Here is a 25,552-nt window from a genome sequence, read left to right on the forward strand (position 1 = left end):
CTTGCTGGGCCTCTCATCCTCTGCCACCTCCAGTCCGCTGCCGGGGAAGCCCTTTAGTCATGGGTGTGCCCTAAGCCAGCTTGTATCCCTGTTCTGCCAGGGCTGTGCGGACCAACACAGTAGTGGCAATGATATCCAGGCACTCTGGAAAACCTGCGCTGGCTCCATCCCCTTGTACTTGAGGGCTACACTTCTCTTCCCATGAGTACTACATTCCCCCACGCTCCGCCTCTGCAGTCTTAGTAACCAGCCTCTGCCTTTCTGCTCAGACCGTAACAGGCTTGCAGGCAGGAATGTTCTCAGCTCCTGTGCCATCATCTCCCAAGCACCCCAAATACCTCTTCCCTTGCACACCGAGGAAAAAGCATGCCACAAAGATGCCATTCTAAACCTCATGATGTCACCTCAAACCTGAAACCTCTTCTCCACAAAATTATTAACTAATCAGCTGGCTCCATGTCCTTCTTGCTTCAGTCTGGGCTTGGGCCTCTTGCCTCGCCTGCTAGTCTTCTGACTAGTTCCCTACAACAGGTCTACATCTGCTCTTGTCGTCAGTTCACCTTACAGATCTCAGGGCTCCTTCTACACCAGAAACCAAGGCTCCTCCTCAATACCTCCCTGCACATGTGGGATAAAGCCCACCCATCAGTCAACTCCCCAAGAAGTGTCCCTGTAACTGGTGAACTTCACCCACTCTCCTGCTTTCTGTCCACGCTAGGCAACCGGGAATTAGCTTGAACATCTCGTGTTCTTTTATTCCTTTGTGTCTAGAATGCTCCGCCCCTCCCCCAAAACCTGCTTCCACAAGTCACATTTTCCTAGAAGCTGAATCTAACTGTTGTAGCCACTCTGCCTGGGAGTGGCCGTCTCAAGCAGACTTTCTTCTTTCAATCAGATTTCTACTACTACCTGGCACCCACTATGTGAATGTCATATATTTTGAAATGGACCAATGAATATAAACTAACAAAATTCAAAACTCATCCAAGGGAGCACGTAAGTGAAAAATCAAGTGGAAAATGGGGAGAAACAATCTACTGGTTGTCACAGGCACAGGTGGGCTTGTGGGAAGTGTTCATGTGCTTGGCCACTGCCCCAGTATTCTAACCCAATAACACCCAGGTATAGGTAGTGTACCAAGTAATCTGCTAGGTAGTTTCTGGGCCTGGTGAGATAGCCTGGTAGCTAAGGTCCTTGCCTTGCATGCGCCGGGATCTGATGTGTATGCCAGTTTGTGTCCTAGTCACCCTACTTTCCATCCAGTTTCCTGTTTGTGGCCTGGGAAAGCAGTGGAGGATGGCCTTGAGACCCTGCACCCATATGGGAGACCTGGGGAGGTAGCTTCTGGCTTCATATTGGCTCGGCTCTGGCTGCTGGGGCCACTTGGGGAGTGAGCCAGTGCATGGAAGATATCTCTCTCTCTGTAAATCTGCCTTTCTAATAAAAATTAATAAATCTTAGGGGAAAAAAAAAAAGGAGGTAGTTTCCCAGCAGGTAGTTTCTTCCCTAGGTAGAAGTCACTGTCATAAACCAGTAGAGAAGTTTGTGGCTCCCTGAAGCCAGGAGGCTCGGTGCCAGGTCAGGGCAAGATCAGCTTCGCAGCTTTGGCTGCGCTCAGTAGGCTGGCACACATGGGTGATTACCAGTGCACAACAGCAAAGCACTCTATCACTGCACCAAGTCAAGTTCAAAGATACTTCCCAAGTTCGAGGACAGGGGCTGGCACTATGGTGAAGTTAAGCCATCTTTGGCAATGCAAGCACCCCATGTCAGAGTGCCAATTAGAGACCTAGCTCCCTGCCAACATGCCTAGGAAGCAGCAGCAGATGACCCAAGTATATGGGCTCCTGCCATATATGTGGGTGACTCAGATGAAGTTCCTGGCTTCTTTCATTCATCCGGTCCAGTTCTGGCTTTGTGGCCATTTGGAGAGTGAACCACAGAATGGAAGATCTCTCTCTGCCTTTCAATGTTAAAAATCTATGTGTCATCGAAGTTAAAACATTGTGTTGGGACTGGTGCTGTGGGAAAGCTGGTCTAAACTGCCACCCGTGACATCAGCATCCCCAAACTTGAGAAGCGTTTCAAGACCCGGCAGCTCCATTTTTGTTCAGCTCCCTGCTAACGTGGAGGTGGAAGGGCCCCAGGAGATGGCACCCTGCTTGGCCCCTGCATCCATGGGGGTGATGCAAATGTAGCTCCTTCTTAGGACTGGCTCAGCTCTGGCTTCGTGTACATTTAAGGAGTGAATCAAACAGAAGGAAGATCTTGCTCTCTTTCTCTGCCACTCTATCTTCCAAATTATTAAGTCTCTCCACAAAAAAAGTGTTTATTTTGATTCAAAATTATTTCTGGAATCCATGCATAGTTCTTTCCTCACATGCATTTCTGTGAGTGTTTCAGAGACTCATGGTATCTGATAACGGTTTTTCAAAGTATATTATATCACAGACTCTGGCAAGAACACGCAAGTAAACTAAGTTTCTTGTTTTTCTTTAAAAAAAAAAAACACTTTTATTTTAGTTTTAAAATTTTGCTTTTCTTCCTGTGATATTATCCCAGTTGTTAAAATCCTGTATTCCTTTAAAAAAAAAGATTTTTTTTTTATTGGAAAGTCAGATATAGAGAGAGGACGAAGAGAGACAGAGAGGAAGATCCTCCGTCTGATGATTCGCTCCCCAAGTGACTGCTACAACTGGAGCTGAGCCAATCCAAAGCCAGGAGCCAGGAGTTCCTCCAGGTCTCCCACGTGGGTGCAGGGTCCCAAGAGCTTGGGCCGTCCCTGACTGCTTTCCCAGGCCACAGGCAGGGAGCTGGATAGGAAGCAGGGCTGCCAGGATTAGAACCGGCACCCACATGGGATTCCGAAGTGTTCAAGGCGAGGACTTTAGTCATTAGGCCACAGTGGTGAGCCCCTTGTTTTTCTTTTAAAAATATATATTTTTTTAAATTGGAAAGTTGGATTTAAAGAGAGAGGGAGAAACAGAGAGAGAAACATCTTTCATCCACTAGTTCACTTAAGTGGCCTCAACAGCTGGAGCTGATCCAAACCAGGAACTTCTTCCAGGTCTCTCATGTGAGTGCAGGGTCCCAAGGCTTTGGGACATCCTAGAATGCCTTCCCAGGCCACAAGCAGGGAGCTGGGTGGGAAGTGGAGCAGCTGGGACATGAACTGGCACCTATATGGTATCCTAGCAAATGCAAGGCAAAGATTTAGCCACTAGGCTACCATGCTGGACCCATCTTCATGTAATTTCTTTTCAAAAAGCAATTTAAAAGACTACTTCCTGAAACTAACCTTGCAACAGCACTTTATCACTAAATGTTCCTACCTTTGGTTTAAAAAATGTCATACCATGCAGCTTATCAATCAACTAATAACCAAAGTTACTAGAACCAAAACATGCATCTAATCCTATGACTGTTAAAATTTGGTAATTGGAGGAGTACACGTAAAGAGACATAGTATCTATGTATCTAAGACGTAACTGAACACAAGAAAGTGTTCTTGCATTAACTCTGAACTGTTCTTTCTCACAATCCAATACTGAGAATAACACCCGGATCTGAAATCAAAATTAAAAGTAAAAACAGAACAAAACAGAATAGCTATATACTCACGGTTCAGGGTCTAAAGTATCATTTTTCTTCTTTTCAAATTGATCCTTTGAAATTGTGCTTTAAAAAAAAAAAGAGAATACATTAGCTAATTAAAATTTAACTGTTGAATATAAATCATAATATATAAAATATAATTCCAGGGTCACTGGAATATTTTGTGACCAATTACTTCAGTAAAGAATAATAATCAGCTGAAGTCTCAAGTGGATGAATACATGAAATGAATACAACATTTAAATTAACAAAAGCACTGCCTACTATATGCCCATATGTTCCAAGATCTTTTCTGTCTCTTTTCTCAGACTACTTCTTTCTATCTACTACCGGCCACACTACAACATTTTTAAGACTAGCCAATACACAACGACAAAGTTGTGTTGAGACTGAAGTCTGTAAATTGATAGTTTGCTCTATTGGTGAATGGTTAGTGAACTGAACGAACATTGATATAACCACTTCTTACAATCCCAGGAGAGCAGCATTTCTGTGGGAAGACTTTCCCCACTGTGAGAGGGCTGGGCATCAGGGTCTGTGTTCATCTGTGTATATGTGATCTTTTAATTCAAAGAACTAGACAATCCAGTGACTGTTCACAAAATCAGACCAAGGAGATGAGAAAGGACATCTGGGCTTCAGCGAGGGACACCTAGGCTGCAGAGGAGCAGCCATTCGGCTGCAAGTTGCTCTCCTGGTTGAGTCAGCCTGTCCGCAAAGGTCAGTCCCTGGGGTCAGCTTTCCAGTGGGGTGGGATCATAGCACAAAGGGCAGAACCAGCGGGTCCAAGCAAACATGAGCGTTGGGAGGTGGTTTGGCTGCTTCAAGCTTGTAAGGGAGGTGCTCAATCCAACTCAAGGTGCGGCATTTCTTTCTCTTGCCACACTCTGGCCACCCTTCCCTGTGGAGTTACCCTAACAGGAAACAAGCACTGTGCTAGGTGTGTGTGACTAAGTTGGCGTTGCTAGCATCAGTCAAAACATCACCTAGAAAGGAGATTCTTTTGTCCTTCAGACAAAAAATGAATTTGGAGAACAGTGGAATCTCAGTAACTTGCTTTAGCTCAGTGACTTAAAGGAAGTCTACCTGGAAGACAGACTAACCAGAAATGAGGGGCTCTCGGTAAAATGCACTGCTTGCTCTTTTCAGTTTTGAGAACATAGTACCTAGCTTTTATGGGTAAACAACACTTTTCAATCTCCCCAAACAAAACCAAAAATCTGACAAGGAGCAACAGACCAAGGTCAGGAGAGGCCACTGGACTATGGGAGGCCACAGCGTCCTGGTCTTCAATGGAAGAAGAGAAAAACTACATACACATCCGAACTAAATGTGGGCATGACACTGCATAGAGATCAATACAGCAGTAGTGTTTCCTTTTCAATCATGGATAAGAACAAATAATAATTAAGTCATGATGGTACTTACGTCTGGGGTTGTGAAGGGTCGTCCCCCAGGGTCACATTCTCGCCCTGTATCTCTGTGAAACACTTCTCACAGAAATGATACCTGTCAGCAAGAAGGCCATACTTGGGTGAACTGGTCCATCATAACACACAGCCACCCAAGCAACGAAGCCACCAATCAGAGCAGGGCAGAGCACCACGACGAAGGGGGGGCGTTGTTGGTTGATTGATGGGTCAGTGAGGACAATGAAAGGAACAGGGGGCAGGTGGGGAAGGGCAGGATTAGAGAACAGGGAAGGGAACAAATAGCACAGACATAAAGGTAAGACGCAAACACCAAGACAACACAGAGCAGAAAGCCAAGGCAAAGCATTGATTAGCATTCGGTCTCATCGCACACGTCACAGGCCATCATCACTAACAACGACAGGCTTGAGCCAGCTCCAAGATGCAAATGCTTTCAAGGAGGTGTTAACATTCGAATTGCATGGAGCTTAATTTTAGGAATCTGAATTTTATCATCATTACTCATAGAAATCAAATATAACTCCAGGGTTTGAAATGGAAAATTTTACTTTGAACAGAACATTCTGACAAAAGGTCGTAAAAAAGCAATTTAAACTGAAATATCTTTATTTTTTAAGATGAAAAATTTATGCTTGACAGCAGTTCAGAGATTTCCAGTATTAAGTCAGATCTTTAAATGTATGAGAATGTTGAGCACCCAGAACTGATTTTTAATTTTTCCCTGTTATTTTTTGTAGTGTAAATCACTCAGTTAATTTTGATACAATACAAATGAAACCAAATCCATATTCTAGACAAACATTTAACAGATATGCAGTTGGGGTCAAAAACTTTCCAGCCATTTATTTATAATTTCATATTGAGAAAATTGTGATATATTGTATAGGCAGGCAATACAATATATGTAGATTCATGGACTTAAAATTCAACTCTTAACTGCGATTTGAAATTCTTGATAGGGGGACCAATCATTCATCAATCGGAGATACTAAGTGAATGACTGTTCTGACTTGGTGACAATCCAAATTAAGCAAATTTAGAGTTAATCTTTATAGCACAATCTGCATTTGAGAAATTATTCATCACTCCCCAATTTATTGTATCAAACAGAGCCTAGGCTCCAAGAAATCAATTAACAAAGTAAAACCTAGTAAATGTTTGGAAAGGACATGAATGAGAAATCAACAAAAATGTAGGTGAGTGCTGCATACAACAGATGAGCATACAATACTGCAAAATCAACAGGCTGAATGGAGGTGCACCACACACGCAAGAAGACTGGATGAAAGGCAGCGACGGCAGCAGGATAAAATGCAGTTTTAGTGCTCAAAACAATGTCTACAAGATGCCAGGAAGGATTAGTATTAAAGACACTGTGAGGAGACTTGGAGCGCCACGCTGAGCCACGTGCAGAGTGAGATGCGACATCTGCAGGTTCCCTCCTTGCTCCACCGCCACTCGCCAGCCTGCCTTGGTTACCACCAGGAGAGGCCCCGCCACCCTAGGAGTCCCAGTCCTGTTCTTAATTCAACACACCAAGCATTCTGACTGCTCCATTTCACTAATGAAACACATACAGTAAATTTAAAGTGTAACACTTCAGAACCCGCATGGCATCTCAAGATCATCCAGCTTTTAGTTTTTCACATTTGGTTGATGAACATGACAGATTTATTGTGGGTAACGACTGGATTAATGAAAGGTTTCCTGCTGAGACTAGTTTACTAAGAACCAAGTCAATTTATAAATTCTTCCAAGATAAAAACTGACATGCATGTATGCCATTCACTATCTTGTTAATGTTTTATGGAGTTTTAAAATCATGTACTTAAAAAAACAAAGTTCCCCATGTACAAAAGGCTATGGTCACCACTGGCAAGAAAAAAGGTTTAAAAACCATAAACCAACTCAGTGGCAGCCAATATAATGGTAAAAAAAATAAGACAGACTTGACATAAACTACTCCCTCAAAAATAAAACTCAGAATTGAGTGCTCCTTTCATCATACAATCAAGCACATGTACATGTGGACCAACTGAATAGGACTGCTGAACATGTTTTGAAATGAAATTACCATAATTGTGAAATAGTTTTTAAATCTCAGGCAAATTCTTTGTTCTCATTCAAGCAGGACCCAAGGCCAGCAACATCCAGGATACAAGACCTTTCAACTTCTAACTTTTCAAGGGAGGAGGCTGACACAGAGAGAAGAACTGCTGGCTGAACAGCAGCCTGTGAGGGTGGGAGGGGGGGCGGGGGAAGCAGGGGTGAAGACGGAGCAGAAATCAAAGCTTTAGGCTACAACTTTCATCCCTGAAAAAGTCGGGATCAGAAACTGGGAGGGACAGAGGGTAGACTCGTAGCCTCCCAAAGCACTGCCAAAAAGCCAGAGAATCTGGCCTGTGCTGGGGGGGGGGGGGGGGGGGGAATGGGGAAAATGACACAGGGACATGCATCTCACTTTGTCACTCTTCCAAGGCAGGAAGACAGGACAGAGTGGGAAGGGTCACCATCTAGCCTGACAGCGCTGGCCATCAATAGGTGACAAGTTAACGCCAGTCTGCCCCTACCTTATTACCTAGTCCAAACTTCATTCTCCTCAGAAATACATAAATGTTCAGAAATTCACTCTTCCAATGTAAAAGCCTAGATGGCATCCTGCTTTTCGTGAAGGAAGCTGTTTGATGAATATGGAATTACAAAGGAGAAATACTTCACATAATCTGATGATGACAATTCTCAAATTCTAGCACATGTTACTGTAGAGTTCATCTGTAAGAGTAACTTCATCTATGGAATAAGTTTTCAAATGCAGATTGTTTCAGGAGTCTATCAGCACACACAGATAGTTGGTTACCATCTATAGACACTACTTACATTATCTATAGACACCAACTGGGAAAGCTGCCAAACTGTTTCCCAACAAGTTACTTCCAAATTTTCAAATTACAAAAACAAGTGAAAAAGCCACCACATACACTAATTTATATATTAGTTTCACTTGTCTGAAAGGTCTAAGATTTTCTAGTGTTCTAAGTACCCAAACAGTTCAGAACTACAAGGGTCCCAACAATGCTTCCCTAAGAATGACACCGTGTTCATAGACAGTAAAAGTCAAGAATAAAAACCAAGTTAAAATGTAAATTGTAGAATTAGGCTAGTGCTTTCTTAGAATTCCCACATTTGAATCAACTCAGACGCAGTGTACTATAGAGCACTCATATAAGGATAGCTGGGAAGAGGCTATGCCCAAACTGTGAAGTGTTATCATTGTACTCTTCAGAAAGACTCATTGCTTCAGTCTGTAAAAGTCAAGTTTTACGCAGAAATCAAACTGAACATTTCAGTATTTCAGAGTCTGCACCACTCTAGGAGAGCAGTACCTTGAACCTATCAGTCCTACTTAACTTAAATTACCCTGCACTTACATGACAAAATTATGTGTAAATCAGCAAAGGAAGGGTCTCACGGGGCCCAAAACCAGTGACAGCAACAATGAAAAAGTCCTGAACACTGAGAGACAATGGCAAACCATGTGCTCTTCCTGCTAGACACAACCACACTGGGCAACACAGTAGGGTGGAAGGGGGTGTTCAGTGTGCAGACTGTTTTTTGGTTTGTTTGTTTTTTTTTAAGATTTTTTTTTTAATTGGAAAGTCAGACATACAGAGAGGAGGAGAGACAGAGAAGAAGATCTTCCATCCATTGATTCACTCCTCAAGTGACCTCATTGGCCACTGGCCAGAGCTGAGCTGATCTGAAGTCAAGAGCCAGGAACCTCTTCCAGGTCTCCCATGTGGGTGCAGGGCCCCAAGGCTTTGGGCCATCCTTGACTGCTTTCCCAGACCACAAGCAGGGAACTGGATGGGAAGTGAGATTGGCAGGGTACGAACCGGCATCCATATGGGATCCTGGTGCATGCAAGGTGAAGACTTTATCTGCTAGGCTACTGTGAGGAGCCAGTCTTAACTTTATTTTGCTGGGCAACAGCTTTCAAAAAGTACTGCCACCAATTATTTCATGGTGATCTAACATTAGGCTGCCATGGAAGATATTCCCACACCTATCCTGGACAAGGTTAAATCTGACACTTCAGTATGTATTGAAGGTTATGAGGCTAAAATTGTTTATGGAAGGGCATAAGCTCAACACAATGGGAAAGACCCCATTACAAAAGGGCTATTGAATCATTTTGCACTTCATCTTAAAATGTTGCTTTTGCTAAGGGGAAATTCAGACAGAAATCAAAGTCCAAATGTTACCCTGATCTTACAGGACTTGCACAGGCTGTAATTGAGATCCCAGGATCCTCTGGGCTCCCTAGCCCTCACACTGGCACACTAAACTGCTGAGCAATGCTTGACATCAATAGGCCAGGCAAAATCAAGAAATCCTTTTTTTTTTGGAGACATTTTTCTGTCAGTATTTACTTTTCAAAATATAGGATTATAGGCCTACCACTGTGGAATAGTGGGTCAAACCACCACCTGCAACATGGGCATCCCATACTGGCACCAACTGCTCTGCTTCTGATCCAGCTGCCCACTTACAACCTGGGAAAGCAGATGAACCAAGCACTTGGGTCTTTACCCCACACCCTGAGGAGTTAGCCTGGCACAATCTCAACTGCTGTGACCATTTGTCTTTCTGTAACTCTGCCTTTCAAAGTTAAAAAACTGATCTGTAAAAAATACAAACATAGGATTCTGATGGAATTTAGTGATTTGAATGTTTTTTTTTTAAATCAAATTAGAAACCAATTAGGCAAAAACCTATATAAGCATTCCAAATTCTGAGGCCTGCGCATGCATCTCTGAAAAACCAATTGCTCTATCATCTCTGACGCATTCAAACACTGGGAAGCCTTCAGATGGAAACACTGACTGTGGAGCCTGAGGGGTGGCCCCAAGTAGTATCCAGCTGCCAAATCACCAAGCCTTGGTCTGCCATTGACTCTGACCAAGATTCATGACTCATGCCTGGAGGCCTGAATCCCTTTTGCTATGGGCCAATGTGGCCACTTAACATGGAGGATCCCATTAACCCACTTGTTGTCAGTCATGTGGATGTGGGGAACCAACACGTATTTTCACTCTCTCCCTAGTTATGACAGAGATATTCTTCAGCCATCTTCACTTCTAAGAGACGGCAAATAATTCTTAAGCAGACTCATAAAACCCCCAAACAGACAATTTATAACAGACCAGCTTATTTTTTAACACACTGCCAAAAGAATATCAGATGACAGAAGTAGCTGAGGTGGCACAGTGGATACAGGCACTGTTTGAGATGCTGACTTCTAATATGGGCACTTGTTTGTATCCCTGGCTGCTCTTTTTCAATCCAGCTCTCTCCTACCGGCATGGGAAAAGCAGCAAAAGGTGGCTCAGTGTTTGAGCTCAAAATCCACATGAGAGAAGGGTGAAGCTCCTGGCTTTGGTCTCATCAGCCCTGACTGGAAGATCAATTTTCTACATAACCTCTTTCAAAAAGTCTTAGGGAAAGCAGAAGCAGCACTAATACAAGTATTCCCATCTGGCTGTCCAGGTTGCAGCATCTAAGCAAGTATTTGCAAGCAGAAAAATAAAAATACTATTTTCAAACTCCATGAATATCTCAAGAAGGTAAGTCACCTTCCATCCCAACAGATGAGAACTTAAAATTAGTGTATCTACCACAAAGTAGTATGGCAGTGGCTAAATTCTTATAGATGCCTGTCTAAGTAACCAAGAAGCACTGCAACTGAGGTACGTCGCACTTGATCTCCAGGCTGCAAACAAATGAACACAGCTTGTCCTGAGACCTGCCTGCCCTGCCAGACAAGCAGAGGGGGATACTTACCTATTCTGATAGCTGTAGTAGGCAGCATCACGGGGAATTGTACACAGCTGCTTCCCGTAGCAGCACAAAGTCTGAGGGGAAAATTCATACTGCAAAAATAAAGAAGAAAACACTAAAAACATATCCCAGTTATCCTGTAATGTTCTAGTCCACTGCAGAGAACTAGATTTAGCTAAAAATTATATTAGTACATTGAATAGTTTTTTTTTCCCTTTTTGGGGGGTTGGAGGGCAACTATAGTAGGTACTTAAAGATAATTTTGGATTAAGTAACATAGAATTAGTGTGGTATTGGCTCTACAATGAAGTAGGTGAAGGGTAGCCAAAAGTAACTACCACAAGGCTTTCCGGTAAGCAAATACCCTACAGCTCTGATCATGATGCCACTTCAAGCAAAAAGCTGTGTTACAGAAGACCAAATGGCATCTGTGTACATCCCAACACACAAGTGAGGTCAAAACGTTACTTCTCTCATCTTACAGGATACCCTTTTGCCTAGATTTACAAAGAAGCTCATTTTTCAGAAAAACTTAGAACTTACCTTGCGTCCACAGCAATATCCAAGGGACTGCATGACAGGGTCAATTTCTTGCTCAAAAACTTCTGCGAGTTTACTGCAAAACTTGTAGACACGTGACGTCTTACGATTATAGAGCCAGGCATTGTTGAACATCAGCCAGACATCATCCACGTACTGCCAAGGTTCTTGGTACTGTCCTGTATCCAGCTTCCGCTTGATGGTAGAAAGGTCCATGGGATTCTTCACAATGTCAAAATAATCCTTAAAAACAAAACTGTCTCAGGTAAATAAATCCCCCAAATTTTACAGGCCAGTTTTACCTGGCAGTTTTTTATCTTAAATTACAGCCAGGAATAAATAAAATACCCAAACAGCTTCCATTCCCAACAATGAGAAACGAAAAGTGGAAAAAACAGAAACTTGGTTTTGTTTTAACACCTCTGTGTTCCTCTGATTTTATTCACTGAACTAGAAAGTGATATTTTCAAAGTGTGACCAAATCACTTCAAAGGCAAAGTTAAACAAAAAATATGAAAAGGAACATTTAAAATATTCTGAGTGAAGCTTGTAATAAGAATTCTTATCAACGAATGGGGAACAGATTTATCATACAACTAATCCTCTGTGGACTCACGCCCGGTGCTGGTGAGCAGAAACTCTGAGCCAACGCCAACAGCCAACCGGGTTAAGTCCTGCCCACCACAACTCACTCGGTCACTGTGGCTTTTGCAACTTTTCTGCAAAAATCAACTTCAGAGTTGATGCTTACCAATTTTTTAATGTGATTTGTATAACAGTTCCCCTGGGACCATGCATGAGCAAGAGGCCAAAGCATTTTTTTTCATTAGGGCCAAAACAAATGCTTCCTCCACTTCTGAGCATCGCTTTCTAGTCCATGAACTTCCAGGATCCATGAACCAAACATTTTAATTGGTAACTGTAGACAAACAATGGTGTTTTACAATATGAGAGGAATCTTCACAGCAAGGGCACCATTATACCTGATCTGAAAAGACAGGACAGCAAGCTTTTGCCACAAGAACTTACTGGAATTCCTAGAAGCTGAGGATCTACAGGCTGTCGAAATGGTAAAGACTCTGGGTCCTGTCGATAGAGTGCTTCCAGAGTTGGCATGAGTGCCTGGCGCAGCTCCTCAGGCTTAAAAACTGCAAGCAGAAAACACCAGAGAAAGATGTCATGATGGAAGGAGCACAGACCCTCTGTGGTCATCCCGAATGGAAGGCTGTGGAGCTCTCAAGCCTCAGACAAGATTCAGGGTTTGTAATAACACAGCAAGTCAGCATTTTAAAACCTGCGTGCATATCATGAGGTAACATACAACACCAAGAAGTCACCTTCTTCAGTGAAAAGACTTCTACTAAAAAATTTGGTGTCACTGATCAAAAATAGACACTTCACTAGAAGGGATCTTCAGAATTTTTCTGATAAACCTCTTTTGGCTATAGCTGATTTAAAATTCAGGCCACCTTAGACAAATGGCTTTCAACTGAAAACTTATAACAAATAACCACAGAAAAAGAGCAATAGAAGTCAAATATTGGGCCTGACACGATAGTGTAGCAGTTAAAGTCCTGGCCTTGAACACGCCAGGATCCCATATGAGCACCAGTTCTAATCCTGGCAGCCCCACTTCTCATCCAGCTCCCTGCTTGTGGTCTGGGAAAGCAGTCGAGGACGGCCCAAGGCTTTGGGGCCCTGTACCCGCATGGGAGACCCGGAAAAGGCTCCTGGCTTCGGATTGGCTCAGCTCCGGCCATTGCAGTCACTTGGGGAGTGAATCATAGGGCGGAAGATCTTCCTCTCTGTCTCTCCTCCTCTCTGTATCTGCCTTTCCAATAAAAATAAATAAATCTTAGAAAAAAATTTAAACACTGTCTAAGAGTACTGCACTGCTCACTCCTACATTTAGTCGTGTCCATCTGACCAACTCCTGAGCCATCTAGTTTCCTACTGAACTTTCTGTAGGCAAAGGAACAATGGTTGCCAAGCACGTAAAATGTGCATTCATGTTCACACAAAACCACACGAGTGTGGGTCATGTGCCTGGTGAACTGTTCATACCAGGAGAAGAGGCAGCAGTGGCTATCACAAACTGCTTGTCTTCACACTATTTCATACAGGAAAACCAACTCCAAGCAATGCCAGAGGAGGTCTGATGACTTGGGTTTTAAGGGATGCAAACTTTCTTATGTTTTCATGCCTTGAAAAGACAACAGACAGCTGGTAAATTAATTTAAAAATCAGATTATGAGGGCTGATGCTGTGGTGTTATGAATAAAGCTGTTGCTTGCAGTGGAGGCATCCCATATGGGTGCTGAATCAAGTCCCAGCTACTCTCCTTGTCATCCAGCTCCTTCCTAATGGTCTGGGAAAGCAGTGGAGCATGGTCCAAGTGCTTGGGCTCCAGTACCATGTGAGAACTGGAAGAAGCTCCAGGCTCCTGGTTTCAGTCTGACCTTACGTCAGTCATTACATCCATTTGGATAGTAAACCAATGGATGGAGACCTCTCTCTCCTCGCTTTCAAGTAAATAAAGAAACAAAACAGCATTTTCAAATTCCATCTCTGAGTACTTATTATAATAGAATTAGCAGGCTGCTGTGAAGTCACAGCTGTATTTGATGATGTCCTCTGCTGCTCCTGTGACCATAATAGTATGCTGTTTACTGAAGAACTCAGCTGCAGTTCTCACAGGGTCCTGGACTCCTCACGGGTTCCTGTACTAACATGGTCACTGGTTCTATAACTACTGAAACCTAGTCAACAATACAAAAAATAAATAATACTAGTTCCATAGTCACCTTAATCACATTTGAAGTAATCAATAGTCATGGGTGGTTGCACCAAAACAGAAAGCATATCATCTTTCTTTAAGCCAGCTCCCTTGAACTTGTTATGACTCCTAACACAAAACCCTGTCACCACAAAGAGCTCCAACACTGCCATTTGTCTTACCCAGGTCCAAGACAGTTACTTCTCTAATGTGAATTATATTACAACTAGCATTTTCATGATGACACTGTGGGATGCCATTTGTCTTTTGTACTGGATTGAGCAAAAACAATGACTGAAACTAGTAACATCAGCAAAACAGAAGTGTGAAACCAAAGGCAAAAAAGGTAACAGACCCAAACCCTACCTAAAGTCATATTCGCTATGCAACTCTGCACCCACAAAATAAAAATGCCAGTCACTGAGAATATACTTCATGAGGCAGTACAAACTTCTGGTTGTTTTTTATTCTATGAGACAAAATGAAAAGTTTGCATACAGCACTTGTGCCAAGTGCTAGAACTGAAAGGTAAAGAAGCTGATGGTTTTCAGGGAACACAATAAATGACAGGGAGACAAGTCACGTGTCCTGGGTTCTGGTGGCAGACACTTTAACCATGAACACAGTGGGCCAGTTTCATCAAGGACAACTGACAGTATCTGTTGTCAACGACAACAATGAAGCGTCTGGGAAAAGTTGAACTTACCACAAGGGCCTGAGAACATCTCAAAATTTCCAACATTTGTCTAAAGAGGCTGAGGTGATATTAATGAACAAGGTCTTTTTGTTTTAATATTGCATAATGAAATGTGCCAATATTTAGAAAACCTACATTAGACTATCAAGTCAGTATTTTCTAGATGACATAAGAAGGATGTTAAGAAAAAAAAAGTCACCCAGGGACAAAAGATGCATTTCAAGTTGAAGACAGAGCAATGTATTTAAGTGTCACAGACAGCACAAACAGTCCAGTGCTATTGGCTGATTCCATGCTGCAATAAGCCTGTAAGAAACTCATTCCTAGCTAGCGCCTTGATGCAGGGGGTTAACCTGCCACCTGTGATAATGGCATTCCACATGACAGCACTGGTGTGAGGATACCTGCTCCACTGCAAGCTCAGCTCTCAGCAAATGCACCTGAGAAAGCAGCAGAAGATGGACCAAGTACTTGGGTCCCTGCCATCTGGAGATACAGATAAGAGTTTCATGCTCTTAGCTTTGGCCTGGCTCATCTCTGGCCAATGGACCCATGAAGGGAAGGGGGAAGGGGAGGAAAGGGTGGAAAATAGAGAAAGAAAATGCAAAAGGAAAAGGAACAGAATGGAACTCCTACTTGTTGAAGTGGCAAAGCAGAACAGGCACAATTACCTGAAAGTGCCACTGCAAACCAACCAACCAAACAAACAAAAAAACCCACCCCTTTCCTCTACTATTTACCATAAAAGAAAACAACAACACAACATACACGCCCCCACCCCCGCCAGGTAGATATCAAAACCTAGTTGTGTTCCCTTAACTCTTGATCAAAGAGATGCAAAACCATCAAACAACATCATTGTTTTAGAAGGTATTTTTCATGAATGCATGTTATTTACATGGAACACTAACAGTTTTTCCAATCTTACATGCATGAAGTACTTTTAAATAATCCCAGCTTTCACTTCTGACAGATAATCCACACAAACAGAAACCCTCTGGGGACACAACTGACCGAGTAAGAACAGGCCTGAAATAGCTGTATTCCAGCAGCTCGACGCTTGCTTCTCTAACTTTTCCTTAGAGTGCCACCAGCACCCTGACCCTTCCTTCGGGGACCATTGCACACTCCACAGGTCCAAGAGTCAGTTTCCCAGAGGCAGCGCAAGGGGAGTAAGACTTCCTACAGCTGATTCATCCTATACACAGTCAAACTCAAAGCTCCCTAACTGCTTCAACAATGACAACTTTCCAGCACACACCCGCCCAGCCTCAATCCCACCTTGCATTCCAGAGGCTGGGACTCCTCCTGGCACTAGCAGACACATGACTGCCATGTCAATGCTGTCAAGGGTGCTCCCACCTCTCCAGTTGGTCCCACTCCTCTCCCCACTGTCTCAACAGGTGGGAAGCCAGCTGTGCATTCTGCGCAGCCACTCAGAGCTGGAGCTCTTGGCTCACTCAGACCGCAGGCTGTGGGTTTTCTTGGGGCATAGTCCATACCACTTCACCACTTCTAATGAATGAAGCTGGAAGAATGGCAGGCAAAGGGACAAGATGGTTTGTCTACTCTAGTTGTCAAGTACAACATGACAGACAAATAGCACAGTCCACAGCTTACAGAACCAATAACCTACTTTTCTTGCGTGGCTGTGAAGGTGACGTTGACTGGGAGGCTGTCCCATTGGCGTTGTTCTCTTCCTCCTCCTTAGTTTCCACTTTGACTTCGGGCTTCTTTTCATCCACTTCCATTGGTTCTGATTTTTGTTCTGCTGTGTCTGGTTCTTCTTTAACCTGGGAGGATCCTTGTAAATCCTCCTCTATCACCTTGAGAAAAGCAGAATTACAGATGACATGAATAGCAAACATTTTTCTTCATCCTCATTCAGTCTTACAGGAAGGCTTTTTTTTTTTTTGAAGATTTATTTATTTTTATTGGAAAGGCAGATATACAGAGAGGAGGAGAGACAGAGAGGAAGATCTTCTATCCGATGATTCACTCCCCAAGTGACTGCAATGACCGGAGCTGAGCCAATCCAAAGCCAGGAGCATCTTCTGGGTCTCCCATGTGGGTGCAGGGTTCCAAGGCTTGAGACCGTCCTCGACTGCTTTCCCAGACCACAAGAAGCGAGCTAGATGGAAAGTGGGTCTTCTGGGATTAGAACCAGTGCCCATATGGGATCTCAGCATGTGCAAGACGATGACTTTAGCTGCTAGGCTATCGCTCTGGGCCTACGAGAAGGCTCTTAATGCTAGATGCACTTTCTGAGCCCTCTCCCTGGTCAGAGGTGTGTGGTCATTCCTTTTCTTTCCCAAGAGCAATGAAGTATTAGACTTCATTCACTTTAATGTAGTCCTGATATAAAACAAAATTTTTAGGGCCCGGCGGCATGGCCTAGCAGCTAAAGTCCTCGCCTTGAACGCACCGGGATCCCATATGGGCGCCAGTTCTAATCCCGGCAGCTCCACTTCCCATCCAGCTCCCTGCTTGTGGCCTGGGAGAGCAGTTGAGGACGGCCCAAAGCTTTGGGACCCTGCACCCGTGTGGGAGACCCAGAAGAAGTTCCTGGATCCTGGCTTCGGATCGGCATAGCATCAGCCCTTGTGCTCACTTGGGGAGTGAATCATTGGATGGAGGATCTTCCTCTCTGTCTCTCCTCCTCTCTGTATATCTGATTTTCTAATAAATAAATAAATCTTTAAAAAAAATTTTTTTAATACAAAATTGATTTTAAAAACACTAGACTTAAACACTGGGCTGGAACAGGAACCCCTGCTCAGAGAACATGGAACAAGGTACAGGGGACTGTGGCTCTCTGCAGACTATCTCGTCAAAATCAAAGTGGATCTTGTGTCTGGACACCATTGTGCAGGGAGGGAAGAGTAATGGTAACAGAAAAGCCAGAACTGTAAGGTTTTCTGTATAATCTCTTGATTTTTAAAATACTGTGTAGGTCAAATAAAACATATATGCAGATTGAAAACAGGTCAGCTAGCCAATGAACACACACAGCCCTTTTTCAGTTTACCTATGCAGCAGAACAACAAGAGACAGAACAATGTCAGCAACAAGGCTGCTGGCTCAGTCAGTGCGCTTCATCTTCCTCTCTGTCTCTCCTCCTCTCTGTATATCTGACTTTCCAATAAAATAAAATAAATCTTTAAAAAACAGGGGCTAGCACTGTGATATAGAGGGTGAAGCTGCCGTCTGTAAGGCTAGAATCCCATGAGCACTGGTCCTTGCTGCTCCATTTCTACCCCAGCTCCTTGTAAATATGCCTAGTAAAGTAGTGGAGGATGGCCAAAATGAGTAATCTCTTGAACCTACATGAAATACCTGGAAGAAGCTCCTGTTTGTCTGGCTCTAGTCATCGCAGACATTTGGGGAGTAAAACACTGGATTAACGATCTCTCTCTGTAACTTTTGACTTTCAATCAACAAGTAAGACTTTAAAAAATACATTACCGGGCCTAGTGCAGTACCCTAGTGGCTAAAGTCCACACCTTGCATGCACTGGGATCCTGTATTGGTGTCAGCTCATATCCTGGCTGCTCCACTTACCTTCCAGCTCCCTACTTGTACCCTGGGAAAGCAATTGAGGACAGTTCAAAGCCTTGGAACCCTGCACCCACGTGGGAGACCTGGAACAAGCTCCTGGCTCCTGGCTTCTGATTGGCTCAACTCCAGCCATTTTGGCCACTTGGGGAGTGAACCAGCCAATGGAGATCTTTTTTGCATCTCCTCTCTATTAATCTGACTTTCCAATTAAAATAATTCTTTAAAAAAATCATATTACTGATTTATTTTCTTTCTTTCTTTTTTAAAGATTTATTTTTGAGTCTAATTTGATGACTTAGTAGCTAAATCCTCATCTTGCACACGCTAGGACCCCACATAAGCACCAGTTTGTATCCTAGCTGCTCTGTTTCCCATCCAGCTCCCTGCTTGTGTTCTGGGAAAGCAGGTGAGGACGGCCCAAAGCCTTGGGACCCTGCACCCACATGGGAGACCCGGAAGAGGCTCCTGGCTTCAGATTGGCTCAGCTCCGGCCGTTGTGGTCACTTGGGAAGTGAATCAGCAGAGGGAAGATCTTCCTTTCTGCATCTCCTTCTCTGTAGGTCTGCTTTTACAATAAAAATAATTAAATCTTTAAAAAAAAAAGTTAAAAAAAAAAGCTATTCATTTTCATTGCAAAGGCAGATTTACATAAAGAAGGAAAGACAAAAAGATCTTCCATCCACTGATTGACTCCCCATGTGGTCACACGGCCAAGAACTGAGCTGATCCAAAGCTGGGAGTCAGGAGCTCCTTTTGGGTCTCGCACATGAAAGTCCCAGGTTTTTTGGACATCCTTCTCTGCTCTCTCAGTCCATAAGCAGGGAGGTGGATGGGAATGGAGCAGCTGGGTACAAAGCAGTGAGCATAAAAGATCTCCTACTTAAGGAGGAGGATTAGCCAACTGTCGTGTGGATCCTCAAAACCAGTTCCTTTAATATAGTTCTCACACTCTGAAATGCAAAACAGAATGTTACAAAGTCCAGGGACACCTGTGGCAGACCAGCCCCTGTTCCAGAGGGAGCAGGACCCACCTCTGATCGAGGCTCCCCTTTGGGTTCCCCAGGATCGGGCTCAGCGTCCTCAGTCTGGATCTCTGTCTTCACCTCCAGCACAGGGACGTCAGGTCCCTGCTGCTGGGAACTGGCTTCAGCACTGGCCACTGAGGAAGGTGTGGGGACTCTGTTTTCAATGCTGGCAGCTGCCTGGGAAAGCTGTGAGGAAAGAAACCAGAATCATTCACTCCCATAAATCAGACGTAACAGATGACAGATGGTTCTGCTATTCACAGAATCTATTAATTCCTCCTGACACTAAATAGGAATAGGCACCTCTATTTGAGAGAAATTAAACTAGGAATGAGTTCTGGAGGAAGTCACCAACAGTCAGAAATACAATTCACTTCTTAAGAATGTGGAAGTGGTGTGGCCACCTTTGTGGTGTTATGGGTTAAGCTGTTGCCTGCAATGCCATCATCCCATATGGGTGCCAGTTCAAGTCGTAGGTGCTCAACTTCTCATCCAGCTCCTTACTACTACATCTGGGAAAGCAGTGGAAGATGGCTCAAGTGCTTGGGCCCCTCTGCACTCATGTGAAAGACTCAACATATAGCTCTTCAACTTCCAATCCAGACTGCTGAGGGTATTTGGGCAGTGAACTAGCAAATGGAAGATCTCTATATTTTACCTTCTTTCAATCTGTAACTTTGCCTTTCAAATAAATAAAATAAATCCTAACCCCAACACACACGCGTACAAAGCAGATAGGACAGAGCTTTTCTAAACTTGAAGGTAAAATTATTAACTCAGTGTTTTCCATCTATGTCAAATAACTTTCTTTTTTAAAAATCAATTACCAGGAACAGTACTATTGCATATTGGGTTAAGCCACTACCTGTGATGCCTGAATCCCACATAGATGTCGAGTCATGCCCCAGCTACTCTACTTTCAACCCATCTCCCTGCTAATTTACCTGGAAAAGCAACAGCAGATGGGCCAAGTAATTGGGTGACCTGGATGAAGCTCCTGGCTCCTGGTTTTGGTTGCTGCAATCATTTGGGGAGTGAACCAGCAGCAGATGATTCTCTCTCTTTCCTAACCCTACCTTCAAATAATCTTTAAAGATTTATTTATTTTTACTGGAAGGCAGATTAGATTTACATAGAGAAGGAAAGACAGAGAAAGATCTTCTGTCCATTGTTTTACTCGCCAAATGGCTGCAACAGCTGGAGCTGAGCTGATTCAAAGCCAGGAGTTTCTTCAGGTCTCCTATTGAGGTGCAGGGTCCCAGGGCTTTGGGCCATGCTCTATTGCCTTTCCAGGCCATAAGCACACAGCTGGATGGGAAGTGGAGTAGCTAGGACATGAACCAGTGCCCATGTGGGATCCCAGAGCTTGCAAGGTAAAGATTTAGTCATTGAGCCATTGCGCTGGATCCCAAATAAGTAAATCATTTAAAAAACAAAATAAAACCCAAAAAACAAACGCCCACATGACTGCCAGTGGGCAGTCAAGCCCAGGAGGCCCCCCCCATCAGTGGGCAGTCAAGCCCAGGAGGCCACCCCCCCGCCATATCAGTGGCAGGACTGTTTTCTAGAGTGTGCATCTACAGGAAGCTGGAGTTAGGAGCCAGACCTGGGATTAAACCCAGGTGTTCTGGGTCTGGCAGTGTGGTACCAGTGAGTTAGGCCCCGACTCGGAAAGCCAGCATCCTCACAGTATGGGCCCAGGTACTGACTGCCGTACTTCCCATCTTGCAGGTGCACGTAGGCAGGTAGTGGAAGAGGGCTCAAGTGCTGAGGACTGTGCCACTCATGTGGGAGATGAAGAGGAAGTTGCAGGCAATTGATTTCTGCCTGGCCCAGCCTCAACTGTTGCAGCCATCTGGAGAATGAACCAATGGAAAGATCTCTTGATCTGTCATTCTACCCCGCCCATAAATAAAATAAATCTTAAAAGAACTAACAGAGAAATGCACTCAGATGTCCCTATTCAAAGCTTGTGTCTCTTGACCAGTTTTTACCTTCTAGGCAAAAACGCCAGCTCCTCAATGATTCTTTTTAAGAAAAAAAAATGAATTTGTTAATTTTTGAGACTTTCAGCATGAAACTATGGGGTACATATAAGACAGCAAAATGGTTACTATCCTAAAGTACATAAACTTATTTTTCATCTCCCATAGTTGCTTTTCTCTTAGTGGCAAAAGCAGCCAAAATGTATTTGTTCAATAAAATTCACCTCAAACAACTTAAAAAAAAAAAGGACCACAACTTCCTGTATTATAAGTGTCCAAGTGCACAGGGAAGATAACCAAGGCCCACAACAGGTACCTCGAGGTACACTGGAGAGGGCTACATACCACAAAAAGAACTCCCAGCAGTTTTGAGTTAATAAAAGATAACAAAGAATAAGAATAAATAAGTACATTTCCCTATGGAGAAAAATGAATTGGCATGCTATTCAGGCTGGCTGTTTCGGGAGGCAGGCCTGAAGGTCCCAATGGTGGGAAAATGGGTTCTAAGATTTCAGTGTGAATGTGGGAGAAGGCAGCAGCAGGGATGAACTCAGCCTGCAGGCATGGCCAGTGAAGGCTCTCTAGCTGGAAGGACCACCAAAAGGCCTGCCAAGTCACCATGATGGCTGAAGAAGCAGTTCTGAATCCCAGGAGGTACAAAACTGGATGGCCATTCTGAGGTGAAAAGGAAAGGTTGCTCCCATGGAAACAGCCTGAGGCACAGATCACTCTACACAACGCGGAGGGCTCTGAGGACACCAATGGAGGACAGAGGCTGGCACCCCACTGGCCCCACCTGCAGAAGGTATAGATGTTGTACATGCGAATTATGGGCAATCTCTTAATAAATACTGACTTTTGTAAACTCTTTTTAGTTATAGGGGATGAATAGCATCCTAATTCACAGACTGCCCAACACAACATTTGCAGCTAATGTCGAGGGAAAAGAAGACAGCTTACTGCTTTTCTATTTGGAACATATGCTTTTAGTGAGACACTGAACTCATGGCAGAACATCTAAGCCCCTGGTCTGAGGGTGACAGACACATGGAGGCTCACCGGTGTCCCAGGAGGCTGTGCGTGCACAGGTGTAGGCTGCTGCTGCGAGGACTGAGGAGTAGCCACAGACGAGGGCTGAACTGGGGTTTGAGGCTGTGGGGTCACCTGGGCCTGGGCTGCTGCCTGCACTGTGGGAGTGCTCTGTGTTTGGGCAGCACTGGGTACTGAACCAGGAGTTGGAGTAGGAGTCTGTCCAGAAGATGACACTGGAGTCGATGGCTGAGCAGGAGCTGCTGGTTGGGGAGGTGTCATCCCAGGTGGTGGTGGGTGCTGCAGTGATGGCAGGCCAGCAGCCACAGAAGCAGGAGGTGGCGTTGGATGCAGTGGTGACTGTGTCACTGGTGGGCACGACAGCTGGTTGTTCTGTGGCCCAAGCATGTTCAGAGGATTAGGAAGAGCAGCACCAGGCACCTGCCCCTGAGAGATACAAATACATACACACACATATAGCATGTTTAAATTCTTTCCTTGATTGAAAATACAACAGACTTCAAAAACTGAATGCATGAAAATCTTAATCATGATTTTATAACGTGGTCTTGCTGGTTTCACAAAATGTCCAATTCATATAAGTTCATCAAGCTACATCTAAAAATAATGTGCACTTGCAATAAAGTTAAAACTAACAATTCTTCTACTTTCATTTCATAACTGTCAAATCTCCTGCCTCCAAAACATGTATATCGGGTCCGGCAGCATGGCCTAGCAGCTGAACTCCTCGCCCTGAATGTGCTGGATCCCATATTGGCGCCAGTTCCAATCCTGGCAGCTCCACTTCCCATTCAGCTCCCTGCTTGTGACCTGGGAAAGCAGTTGGGGACGGCCCAAAGCCTTGGGATCCGGCACCCGTGTGGGAGACCAGGAAGAAGTTCCTGGTTCCCTGCTTCAGATTGGCATGGCATCGGCCGTTGCGCTCACTTGGGGAGTGAATCATTGGATGGAGGATCTTTCTCTCTGTCTCTCCTCCTCTCAGTATATCTGACTTTGTAATAAAGGCAAAAAAACAAAACAAAACAAAAAAAAACCCAAAAACATGTATATCTATATATATGTATATTCTATCAGTTTCAGAGGCTGAAATTTCTACCCACAGACTGCACCACAAAAAAAGGCATTTCTCTTTTGTAAAAACAGTTATTGGTACACTGAAGTGTTTCAGTATAGTGCTTCCCAAAAAGAGGAGACAGTGCAGCAATATCTGCAAATTTTAAAAAGATATTCTGTATGAGACTGTTGCAAGCAGAAGTTGGTAAAACTATGGCTCACTGGCCACAAGTACTAGCTCTTGTTCCTGTAAATAAAAGCTTCCTGGAAACACAGCCCTATCCATTCACTTCCACGTGGTCTATGACTGTTTCCAATATAACAATAGGGTTGAGTAATTAAGGGTAAAGCTCTGTGCTCACAAAGCTGGAAGTATTCAATATTTTACAGTAAAGGTATGCCGACCCTTGTTTGAGAGCAATGAAACATTATGTAAAATTAAGATTATTTAAAAAGTATAATGTATATGATTATTTGTTATCACTTTGTTATAAAATAAAAACATAAATTTTATCTTCTTATGAAGATTTAGTCAGTTTTAACAAAATAAAAGCAAATGCAGTAAATAAAAGCAAAAGCAATAAAATGAACAGCAAATAGTTTTCAGCTTTGGATTGATTAAAAAAACTTCTAGGAAAAAGAATGTAATTTCAATGATTCTGATGGCTGGTCACCTGGGCAACTGAAGGACACTAAATCTGTTAGAGTGAATTCCTGGGACCCTTCTCATTCCCTTTTTAAAATTCCTATTCTCTTAGGATCATGTTAACCCAAAATACACAAACAAAAACAACTAATGAAAAACTCAAAGATCAAAATAAAGGAAACAAAGAAAAAAATTAAAATCCATATTACTTCTCCATTAAGTACACCCAGAAAGGGTATACTTCAAAGAGGAGTCGTGGCCAAGAATGACAGATCAGAGATGCTGACATAAGAGAATGAAACAAATATTCAACAGTTTCAATTTCCATGCAGTACAACAGGCCCAGGGCCCAGGAAGTTGGCCAGTCAGCAGCAGCATACCTGTGTCACACCTGTCTGGCCTGTTGGCTGCCCCATGCTCACACTGTTCACACTCATCGTCCCACTGGATGATGGGAACTGATTCTGTGGCAGGAACTGGTTCTGTGTGGGCGTCTGAGCCATCATGTTGTTGGCATGTGTACCCAACATGTTCGGAGGCTGAGGCATTCGAGAAGGAGAAATAGCCATCTACGAGACAACGAGCACCGTGAGAGCCACAATGAGGCTGAGGGCAAGAGTCTAGAGAAACGGGACACATCACAAACTCACAGCTCAAAGCCGAGGCCGCTGACTCTCCCTCCCCGCACTGCCTCTGGCCTGAGAACCACCAAGCTCCTGGGCCCATTACAGGTCTTCCCAGGAATCTCCCAACAGCAGCCTACAGGAAGCCATCAAGGACTGTTCAGATAAGGCTTCCATCTGTTCTCCAAGTGTTTAGCAAGCAGCCTTAGAGGAGGAGTTGACAACTCCCTTTGGGCCACACATCTAACCCTGCTGCTCCATTCTCAGAACTGGCTAACAAAGCCATGAATTCTTGTGAATTTGCTATTCCAACAAAGGTAACAGCCAAGAGAGTCTCACTGTAGTAACAAAGATGAAAAACTGAGAGATGGAGGAAATGCAACCAAGTCCAACTGGAAGCAGCAGGTGCTGGAAGGACCCAGAACAAGAGCTACATGCCCTGTCCCAGCCTGTTTGAGCCAGGGCTGCAGAAAGAGCACTTACCCCTGGGACAGAGCCCATGCTGTTCATCTGCACCGAGTGATTCATGGGAGATGCTGCCCGTGGTCCCATGGGTGCTTGTGGCAGCTGGACATTCCCCAAGGACATTGGGTTAAATGAATTCATCCCTGGAAATGTATCTACAATCATTCATCAGGAAAAGTACACACAGGAAGACAAAATTACGACTTGCAAGTTAATGCTAAGTAAAACATGATGGAACGCATAAGCAA

General features: G+C 43.9%; 1 protein-coding gene across 2 annotated transcripts in view; it reads right to left on the reverse strand.

Moving 5' to 3' along the window:
• The window catches only part of LOC121167857 (CREB-binding protein), a 142,829-nt gene that overhangs the window by 14,451 nt on the left and 102,826 nt on the right, over positions 1 to 25,552 (reverse strand). For both annotated transcript variants that reach the window (XM_040997550.1, XM_040997551.1), the window contains 10 exons: positions 25,323 to 25,447; positions 24,597 to 24,785; positions 22,527 to 22,943; positions 19,489 to 19,668; positions 16,536 to 16,725; positions 12,456 to 12,574; positions 11,430 to 11,669; positions 10,890 to 10,978; positions 5,044 to 5,124; positions 3,622 to 3,678 (listed from right to left, as the gene is read on the reverse strand). In XM_040997550.1, the coding sequence (XP_040853484.1) occupies positions 3,622 to 3,678; positions 5,044 to 5,124; positions 10,890 to 10,978; positions 11,430 to 11,669; positions 12,456 to 12,574; positions 16,536 to 16,725; positions 19,489 to 19,668; positions 22,527 to 22,943; positions 24,597 to 24,785; positions 25,323 to 25,447 (1,687 nt within the window). The remainder of the gene's footprint in view (positions 1 to 3,621; positions 3,679 to 5,043; positions 5,125 to 10,889; positions 10,979 to 11,429; positions 11,670 to 12,455; positions 12,575 to 16,535; positions 16,726 to 19,488; positions 19,669 to 22,526; positions 22,944 to 24,596; positions 24,786 to 25,322; positions 25,448 to 25,552) is intronic.

Source organism: Ochotona curzoniae, unplaced genomic scaffold, assembly GCF_017591425.1.
Source record: "Ochotona curzoniae isolate NIBS_2020 unplaced genomic scaffold, NIBS_Ocur_1.0 patch433, whole genome shotgun sequence".
Lineage (NCBI taxonomy): Eukaryota > Metazoa > Chordata > Mammalia > Lagomorpha > Ochotonidae > Ochotona > Ochotona curzoniae.